The sequence below is a fragment of the Doryrhamphus excisus genome, chromosome 23, assembly GCF_030265055.1.
Source record: "Doryrhamphus excisus isolate RoL2022-K1 chromosome 23, RoL_Dexc_1.0, whole genome shotgun sequence".
NCBI classification, from domain to species: Eukaryota; Metazoa; Chordata; class Actinopteri; order Syngnathiformes; family Syngnathidae; genus Doryrhamphus; species Doryrhamphus excisus.
Genome location: NC_080488.1, coordinates 3946764 through 3956941, shown reverse-complemented (window position 1 = coordinate 3956941; position 10178 = coordinate 3946764). Strand labels below are relative to the sequence as shown.

Below are 10178 nucleotides of genomic sequence, written 5' to 3'. Positions count from 1 at the left end.
TAATCCCAATAACAAAAAACATAAAATAAAATGTAAACTGTTTATAATTTCCACTTCATAACATTTAAACAATGTTATAAAGACATATCTAGTGTCATACTAATTTTAGGTTTCTTTTAAACACGTATTTTGTTGTAAAGTGTCATGCGCCAATTCAGGCACTATATACGTAACCTATTTTAGGGGTCCTTCAGTGGTGCCTGGTGTAACATGTGTTAGATCCTTCCAGAAAGAGCGTCACAGTCCTTGTGCTGTTCACCTAGCGCTACTGTCACTGCGTATTACCTTGAACCCAGAACTCGCTCTCGGAAAGACTCAAGGCACTGATTAATTCCAGGTCTTTAAGATATTTTCTGCTTGTTAACTCGTTTTCTTACACTAAATCAGCCTAGCTGTCAAAAATGGCAATGCTTAAATTCGCTAGCAGCGTTTCAAGGAGTCTCTGGACAAACAGCGGTACACGAAATGCGTCTTCCGTGCTCGCAAAGGTGAGTTTATGACACATTTAAATTAAACCAAGTACTCGTCGTATTGAGTCATTTACGTTTTGTGAGCCGACACAGGCTAGCAGTTAGCATGTAGCTAACACACGCAGTTGTGACTTTTAAAACTCATATTTCTCTTAAGCGCTCACGGGTTTCTTGGAATTAAACTGTGACATTTTAAATTGTCGTCGTTATTTGTACGCCAACTAATGTGATATACCACTAATTTAAGTGTTTAGCTTTAGCATTTCAAATGCTAACGCCTGTTATGTCATTTCATCGGTGGCGTCATTGTGCAATGAATGAATGAACTTGCGAGTATGCTGTTGGGATATTTGTTTAGAAATATTTTTTTAATTCCATTAGATGACTGTCTTATGATGTTTAGTTTCATAACACGTGTGTAACGGATGTGACTTGGTGACCTTCAATGTGATGTCCTTTCCCCAGCATGATGCAACACAACAGAAATGCTGTCTAATGTCTAATGATCCTGCTATGTACTTGTAATTTTTATCCTTTCAATATCCCTTTATATATTCTTTTTAGCCCAAAGCATTAAATGCATGCTTTGCATATCACAAAAATGTATTACAATCTTACGAGAAATATTATTTAGTAACTATTGTCATCACAGCAATTGGTAACATGGCTGTATCTCATTACAGGCTTGCTGGAGTGAACTCCAGTCGGATGCTCACAGAGCCCTGTCCAGAAGACACTATGCGTAAGGATCTTTTAAAAGAAAAATGACAATTTTGAATAATGAAAAACATTATATGCTCCTCTGAAGGCTGTTGCATTAGAAAAGTGCACATAAAGTTGGAACAAAAAGGCTTGGAAAACTTGAAATTTGCCAAAACTTGAAGTTAGCAGCCTAATTTTATTCATTAAAATCCACGGTCGCAACACAAAATGAACTATGTGTAAGTCTTAGCAGTTTTAAATGATACGGCAGGGAGTCATCTTTTACCTTTTTAAAGTACAACAAGTATTAGTATTATCAGACACTCCCAATATCAACAATATGTGCTCTTTTGCAGGTCCGAAGCCGTCAAGGGTGCCGTCATTGGAATCGACCTGGGAACCACCAACTCGTGTGTTGCCGTCATGGAGGGTAAACAAGCAAAGGTAATAAAAAAATAATAATATTGCATTTCATATCCAGTTTTAACAATAAGTCAACATTCTGTATACTGATTTAAGTAGGTGGTGTTGTATTTAAGCTAGTGGTGTTGCACAAAGTAACCCGTTTATTTGGCTCGACAGGTGTTGGAGAACGCAGAGGGAGCCAGAACGACTCCTTCGGTTGTTGCCTTTGCTGCCGACGGAGAGCGTTTGGTCGGCATTCCTGCCAAACGCCAGGCCGTCATCAATCCGCAGAACACGCTGTATGCTACAAAGAGGCTGATCGGCCGTCGCTTTGATGACCCAGAAGTCCAGAAAGACTTGTAAGTGGGGGGTGCCCAGTGTTACACCCGCAAACATAATAACTGCCCACAAACGTAATACAAATCTGCAGCTTTTAATGTAATAATCCAGCAAATGTAATACAATTTGCCCACTGCAAATGTAATACTGAATTTCCCCAGAAGTCCAGAAAGACTTGTAAGTGAGGGGTGCCCAGTGTTACACCCGCAAACATAATAACTGCCCACAAACGTAATACAAATCTGCAGCTTTTAATGTAATAATCCAGCAAATGTAATAAAATTTGCCCACTGCAAATGTAATACTGAATTTCCTTAATAGTTATTACATTTTCAGGAAATTACTATTATTATTATTTTGTTTGTGGGTGTACATGTGCGTTTTAGTTGCAGTATATTATTGTATGTGTGATTTTGTGTGTATATGGGAAAGAAATAATCAAAATAAATAATAAAATATAATAATAGTAATAAAATTTTATTAAAATAATTGCAATTATCAGAATTAAAAATAATAATAAATTAAAAAAATAAATAAATAATAAATTAAAAATAAATTATAATTTAATAATTAAAGATTCCTTTAATGTATTCAAATGATACTCTTTGAATAATATTTTTTTCCACAAAAAAAAAAATTGTTAAAATCCTCAAAATGACATCTACACCTTCGCCCTCAATAAAAGAAGAAAGAACAAACAACAACCACAAAGATCATTATTTTGTCTCATATTACATTTGTGGGAAGTTATTACATTTACAGATTTTCACTTTCCCACATATGTAATAATTTCCTGCCCGAGAAATTCAGTATTATGTTCGCAGTAGGCAAATTTTATTACGTTTGTGGGAAATTTATTAAATTTGTGGGATTATTACATTCAAAGCTGCAGATTTGTATTACGTTTGTGGGCAGTTATTACGTTTGCGGGTGTAACAGCCCACTGTGCAAAACATCTGACGGTGAATCGGATTAATAGTGTTTTTCCATCAACAGGAAGAATGTGCCCTACAAGATTGTGCGTGCTTCCAATGGTGATGCCTGGGTGGAGGCTCATGGGAAAATGTACTCGCCCAGCCAAGCGGGGGCTTTTGTCTTAATAAAGATGAAGGAGGCGGCAGGTACGACTGTTGTGTGTGTGTGTGTGTGTTACACAGACTCACAAATGTGCTGATTTGCTGATTGGTCTTGCAGAGAACTACCTGGGAACTAAAGTGAAGAATGCTGTGGTCACAGTACCGGCTTACTTCAATGATTCTCAGAGACAGGTATCGGACTTTTGGGGCTTATTATTCAACCTGATCACATTTGAGGAAGCATTTTCATGTTATATTTTATACAGCATTCGTGTGTGTGTTTTTTTTTTATACAATAACCAGATGCTTATAGTGCACCTGATAAAAGTAACTTTTAACAACAATTACCAAAGATGTAGAGCCGTCTGTATGACACACTTACAGCTAATATACATAAATAAGACACATTAATCCAGTAAGTCCCTATGCTGGTAAGAATAAGTGCAAAAAAAAACGAATCCAGGTAGACTGATGCACTTTCTGTGTAGGCAACTCGACTACCAACATGAAGAAAACACTACTCCACCGTGCAAACAAAAGCTTATTTACAAAAAAAACTTCTGCCCTGATATATATATATTTTTACAGTATATAACATTGGCCAGCTTCCCAACCAAATGTTTGAACCCAATGGATTAGATTAGATTGGATTACATTCAACTTAATTGTTATTGCTCGTGTCACTGGTACAGGGCAACAAAATGCAGTTGTCATCCAACCAGAAGTGCAAATTTATAAATACCTTATTAGTAAGTAAATGTAGAAATAGAATAGAGCTGTAAATGGACAGATATATGTACAAACTATAACAGGCTGTGACTATGATACAGTGTGGATATATACAGAGATATATAAATGACTATAATATGGCAATTACAGATTATAAACAGTATGAATGTGACAAGATACAATAACAGTAATATGTACAGTAGTGCAATGAAGTCCAAATAATTGCCCTTTCCAGTTCTAGCAGTTGCCTGTGTTTTTACTCTGTTGTGACTTGTTTTTGTATCGCTGATAAACCTATCCCTCTGAATTCAGGCAACCAAAGATGCGGGACAGATCGCTGGTTTGAACGTGCTGCGCGTAATCAATGAGCCCACAGCAGCCGCTCTGGCCTACGGCCTGGACAAAACCCAGGACAAGATGTGAGTTAACTCTTGTTTGTACTTGACGTGTTTTCGCTTGTTTTTCCCTGGACTTCTTACTAAGGGCAAAGCATTGCTGATGTAATTGCCACTACTGATGAAGCTATGCTAACCTCACCCCCTTTTTAAAATAATGTAATAATAATACCGTATTTTCCGGACTATAAGTCACACTTTTTTGAATAGGTTGGCTGTTCCTGTGACTTATAAATGAAAAAAGTGTTTATGTAACATAAACACTGGACACCTTTTTCTGTTCATGTTTATTTTTTGTGTAGCTGAATAACTATTATATTAGCATATCTTACATCTATTCAGCCTGTTCTCTATTCTTTTATTGTTACAACTTGCCTTCCAAGAGGACGTAATGTCTGTTTTGGTCAAGTAGTTTGGAAAATAAATTACTCGCAAAAAATGCAACTTATACTCCAGTGTGACTTATGTATGTTTTTTTTCTACCTAATTATGCATTTTTGGCCTTCTGCGACTTATGTATGCTTTTTCTACCTAATTATGCATTTTTGGCATTGTGCGACTTATACTCCAGTGCGACTGATGTATGTTTTTTTTTTTTTACCTAATTATACATTTTTGGCATTGTGCGACTTATGTATGTTTTTTTTGGCGTTGTGCGATTTATACTCCAGTGCGACTTATGTATGTTTTTTTTCTACCTAATGATGCATTTTTGGCCTTGTGCGACTTATGTATGTTTTTTTCTACCTAATTATGCATTTTTGGCCTTGTGCGACTTATACTCCGGAGCGACTAATAGTCCAGAAAATACGGTATAATAATGTGCTAAAAATATTTACGGATACACACACACACACACACACACACACACTCACTCACACGCTGAAGTCTTTTAACAAAGTTTTATGTTTATAAAAAAAAAAGCCTTGGCTATGCCCAACATTGCACACTATGCATGCACAACCTCTTCTAAATGTGTGCCGCTTATAGGGCTCAAAATGGCATTGCATTGTGGGCTGCCACTATCCACTCTTTATGATGAGGCCCGTTCTATTGAATGTTTTTTGCAGCCCATACCGCAAATTATTTCAGACTTGCATAGTCACAAATTCATACATTTGTAGTACTGTGAATATTGAATGGCAAATGTTGGGATCCACTCTACTATAATAGGATGATAGAACCTTCATGGCTGAAGCTAACTGAAAACTACTTTTATCTCTGCTTGTATTTTCCAGTATTGCCGTGTATGATCTTGGCGGAGGCACGTTTGATGTCTCCATCTTGGAGATACAAAAGGGAGTCTTTGAAGTCAAGTCCACCAACGGTGACACCTTCCTGGGAGGAGAGGACTTTGACCAACACCTCCTGAAACACCTCGTTAAGGAGTTCAAGAGAGAGGTGAACAGTCGGTCCATTATCGGCACACTCCCTGCATCGTTTTTTTTTTTATTCCAGGGGGTTTATGTGTGCTCTGTGTTGCCTCCCCCAGTCTGGCGTGGATCTGATGAAAGACAACATGGCGCTTCAGAGAGTCCGAGAGGCTGCCGAGAAGGCCAAGTGTGAACTTTCATCTTCATTGCAGGTATACACATGATGATACATCTCTAGTTCACTGTCAGTTGACCAGTTGGGGGGGTTTCACCTCAGTGTTGTTGTTCTACCGCACCAGCTTTCGTAGCATCTATAAGTCCTGCCATTGTTGTCACTCGGGTCACTTTCTCCTCTCTTTTCTAGACGGACATCAACCTTCCGTACCTGACCATGGACGCCTCCGGTCCCAAACATCTCAACATGAAACTCACTCGTGCTCAGTTCGAGGACATTGTGGCTGACTTGATCCGCCGCACCGTGGCTCCCTGTCAGAAGGCCATGCAAGACGCGGGGGTGTCCAAGGGAGACATTGGAGAGGTGCTGCTTGTCGGAGGAATGTCTCGCATGCCAAAGGTATGTCTCTTCAGGAAGATATTTTTTTTTTTGAACCATAAATGCTTTGCTGCTCTCCAAGGGTGTATTTTTTGCGGGCCAGGCGACCATTTGTAGATGTGGCTCATTCATTGACCTGTTGTAGAACTACACAAAAGAACAAAAATTGGGGAAAATTTCTTCATTTTACTCGAGCTGATGTCGCACCTCCCACTTTGAAAAACACTGATCGGCACTAGGGCGGCACAGCGGTCGAGTGGTTAGTTCGCAGACCTTACAGCTCGGAGACCAGGGTTCAATTCCACCCTCGGCCATCTCTGTGTGGAGTTTGCATGTTCTCCCCTTGCATGCGTGGGTTTTCTCCGGGTACTCCGGTTTCCTCCCACATTCCAAAAACATGCTAGGTTAATTAGCGACTCCAAATTGTCCATAGGTATGAATGTGAGTGTGAATGGTTGTTTGTCTATATGTGCCCTGTGATTGGCTGGCCACCAGTCCAGGGTGTACCCCGCCTCTCAGCCTGAAGACAGCTGGGATAGGCTCCAGCACCCCCACGACCCTCGTGAGGAAAAGCGCTAGAAAATGAATGAATGAATGAGTTCTCCTCCTATTTTGTGTGGAAGTGGTAACTTTTTGGCTTCTTATTTTGTCTTTCCCCACCCTCGGCCATCTCTGTGTGGAGTTTGCATGTTCTCCCCGTGCATGCGTGGGTTTTCTCCGGGTACTCCGGTTTCCTCCCACATTCCCAAAACATGCTAGGTTAATTAGCGACTCCAAATTGTCCATAGGTATGAATGTGAGTGGGAATGGTTTTTTGTCTATTGCCCAAAGACAGCTGGGATAGGCTCCAGCACGCCCGCAACAGTTGTGAGGGTAAGCGGTAGAAAATGAATGAATGAATGAGTTCTCCTCCTATCTTGTGTGGAAGTGGTAACTTTTTGGCTTTTTATTTTGTCTTTCAACACCCTCTGCCATCTCTGTGAATGGTTTTTTGTCTATATGTGCCCTGTGATTGGCTGGCAACCAGTCCAGGGTGTACCCCGCCTCTCAGCTGGGATAGGCTCCAGCACCCCCGCGACCCTCGTGAGGAAAAGTGGTCGAAAATGAATGATCTGCACTAAAAGTTAGATTTTTGACCTTGTGCATTTGTTGTCTGTCATTCCTATCAGTATAATGCTAAGCTAACATGGTCCCTGCAGGTCCAGCTGACAGTCCAGGACCTGTTTGGTCGTGCCCCCAGCAAGTCAGTCAACCCAGATGAGGCTGTCGCCATCGGAGCGGCCATCCAGGGTGGTGTCCTGGCTGGAGACGTCACCGACGTGCTGCTTCTGGACGTGACGCCGCTGTCGCTGGGAATCGAGACCCTCGGCGGCGTTTTCACCAAACTCATCAACAGGAACACCACCATCCCAACCAAGAAGAGCCAGGTACAGCATAAGGCATGCTTTGTCGCGTAATGAGCGACAACTGAGCTGAAATGTATCACATGATCTCCTCAGGTCTTCTCCACAGCAGCAGACGGACAGACTCAAGTGGAGATCAAGGTGTGTCAGGGTGAGAGGGAGATGGCGGCAGACAACACTGTGCTCGGTCAGTTCTCCTTGGTGGGAATCCCGCCGGCCCCTCGAGGCGTTCCACAGATCGAGGTCACGTTTGACATTGACGCCAACGGCATTGTCCATGTGTCTGCCAGAGACAAAGGCACTGGGCGCGAACAACAGAGTGAGTTTTGGAACAAATGTTCACCTCTGCTTATGAAATATCCAACAAATCGAATGTCTGTGCTTTTTACTTCTCTGCATGCAATATAATGAAAAATTAGTATATGGAAATAATATGCACTAATGTGTTTACAGTTGTTATCCAGTCTTCGGGTGGCCTCAGTAAGGATGACATTGAGAACATGATCAAGAATGCTGAGAAGTATGCCGAGGAGGACAGGAGGAGAAAGGTGAGAGCTTGAAAATGCAGAGCGCTCATGTAGAGCAACGTAATGCGTCACACAGTGTTTGAATCCATAGTCAGCTTTGAGTTAGTGACTAATTTCCATCAACGATCAGCAAGTACACCAGTTGGCGCCCAGTCAGTGATCGAATATTCAGACGACTCCAGACATGTATACTAATTCTTATGAAGTAGTTGACAATCAATAATTGATGTGTGGCCATTTGGTTGTGTGCCTTAGGAACGTGTAGAGGCTGTAAATATGGCTGAGAGCATTGTTCATGACACAGAATCAAAGATGGAGGAATTCAAGGAGCAACTTCCTGCTGATGAGGTATGGTATAGTCTTTTTTTTTTTTTTTTTTTTTGGCCTTGCTGAAAGGTCAAATGTATAGCTCATAGTTTCACATATGACTTAATACAGTAAATATACAGTAACTCATAGACTCCCACGGGGCACTGACTTAGTGGGACTGCTTTAAAGCCTCCTCCCTGTGCTTTCAGTGTGCCAAGCTGAAGGAGGAAATCACCAAGGTCCGAGATCTTCTTGCCAACAAGGATTCGGAGACGGGGGACAACATCAAGCAGGCGGCCACCAACCTTCAGCAGGCATCGCTTAAACTCTTTGAAATGGCTTACAAGAAGGTGTGTACTATGATGTCATCGGGGCAAACTTTATTTGTAACCATATAGATAGATAGATAGATAGATGCAAAATAACACAGCAGTGAAATTACCAACTAAATGTTGTTGCCTGGCTCCCGTATAATAATAAATAATAATGTGGAGAATAAATAGATGACGTCAAATATGAACAATGTACAGCGTAAACAGTAATTTGTAGAAATAATTTATTATTATTTGGCATTGAGCAGTTTGATGGCCAGGGGAAAGTAGCTGTCTCTAAACCTGCTTGTTCTACAGCGCATGCTGCAGAGCCTTCTCCCCGACGCCAGGCGAGAAAACAGTCCATGCTGGGGGTGGGGGTGTGGGGTCAGAGTAGATCCGACGTGCTCTTGATACGCAGCGGCTGTTTGCAATGTCCTTAATAGGGGGGGGCGGGGTCCCAATGACACTTGATGATTGTAGACATTTGACAGAATTTCAGCAAAGAAAATCAAGACCAGTTTAAACGCCTTAATAGCAATGTTGGGAATAATCCAAAAGCATCGGCTCACTCCCTCACTGGGTGGAAATGATGTCATACACAAGGCACACCCATCGGGTACAGCGGAATGTAGAAGAAGAAAAAACGCGTGCACATAAGTTTGTCGTCTTCCGAGACTTAGTCTTTTAATCAGAACTGTGGGTGGGAATGTAGTTGTGCAAGATTTGATGTGTATCTTCCCCTCCTGCAGATGGCAGCAGAACGTGACAGCAGCAGTTCCAGCAGCTCCAGCTCGGAGAGCGAGAAGAAAGAAGGCCAGCAGTAGATTTGTTGCTCGTCACCGTTTGCGATAACAGGACTGTTGAGGGGGTCAGGGATGGGTTTCAGTGGTTGCAGTGACGTGCGGTCAGGGAAGGCAGCTGAGGCTCGGCCCCGCCTGTCATGATGAAGATAAAAAAAGTAAAATAACAGAAAATAATTGTCCATTGAACTGTTATAAATGTGTTTTATGTATGATTCCAGTTGTAAGCATTGAATTTGCACATTACCTGATGGAATACGGGGCATGTGCGGCCGGGCCTATCTTCTGAGTGCACTGAATAGCGAGTGGCGTGTGCCCAATTCTCGTTGTCGGCAACATTTATTCTCCAGCGGAGTCGGTGCCTCACCAGCCGCGAACCTCCCCGCACGTCACTGAATGGTTGTCATTCTCGCCAGGATTTACTTTTACTGTGTTTTGGCAGTAAAATGCTCCAATGAAAAGTCTGTATGTTCCGAGTTTTGTCTGTAATTTATCATGTATGTTCACTTTTACAATCTTAGTTCAATTCTTTTGTCATTCTTTAGTCATCATGAAAGAAAAAAACACAACTCCATCTTCATACAATTTAAAGTACTAATATTCTAAAGTTGGAATATTCAGGTTGCTGCCATACATGCCCTTGGGTTGTGACTTTTGCTTAACTGTGTGTGTGAGTGTGAGAGAGAGAGAGAGAGAGAGAGAGAGAAAGAGATCTGGGCAGGAAAACATGGGATGGAATGCTATTTCTGTTGCTGCCTTTTGTAATAAAACATTTAAACAAAG

At 41.4% G+C, this 10178-nt stretch overlaps 1 protein-coding gene across 2 annotated transcripts; it reads left to right on the top strand.

Annotated features, from left to right (window-relative positions):
- The first annotated feature begins 195 nt into the window (after positions 1 to 195).
- hspa9 (heat shock protein 9) lies at positions 196 to 10177 on the top strand. 2 transcript variants are annotated; one of them, XM_058063008.1, is made up of 16 exons: positions 196 to 488; positions 1154 to 1212; positions 1529 to 1616; positions 1755 to 1936; positions 2913 to 3037; positions 3111 to 3184; positions 4034 to 4140; positions 5355 to 5517; positions 5609 to 5701; positions 5854 to 6063; positions 7242 to 7469; positions 7542 to 7764; positions 7899 to 7993; positions 8228 to 8320; positions 8491 to 8631; positions 9345 to 10177. In XM_058063008.1, the coding sequence occupies exons 1-16, from the start codon at positions 402 to 404 to the stop codon at positions 9417 to 9419; spliced, it is 2043 nt and encodes a 680-aa protein (XP_057918991.1). In that variant the 5' UTR covers positions 196 to 401; the 3' UTR covers positions 9420 to 10177. The 2 variants fall into 2 exon arrangements, with proteins under 2 accessions (XP_057918991.1, XP_057918992.1); XM_058063009.1 differs by lacking the exons at positions 196 to 488; positions 1154 to 1212; positions 1529 to 1616; positions 1755 to 1936 and adding an exon at positions 2078 to 2093.
- The last annotated feature ends 1 nt before the right edge of the window (position 10178 follows it).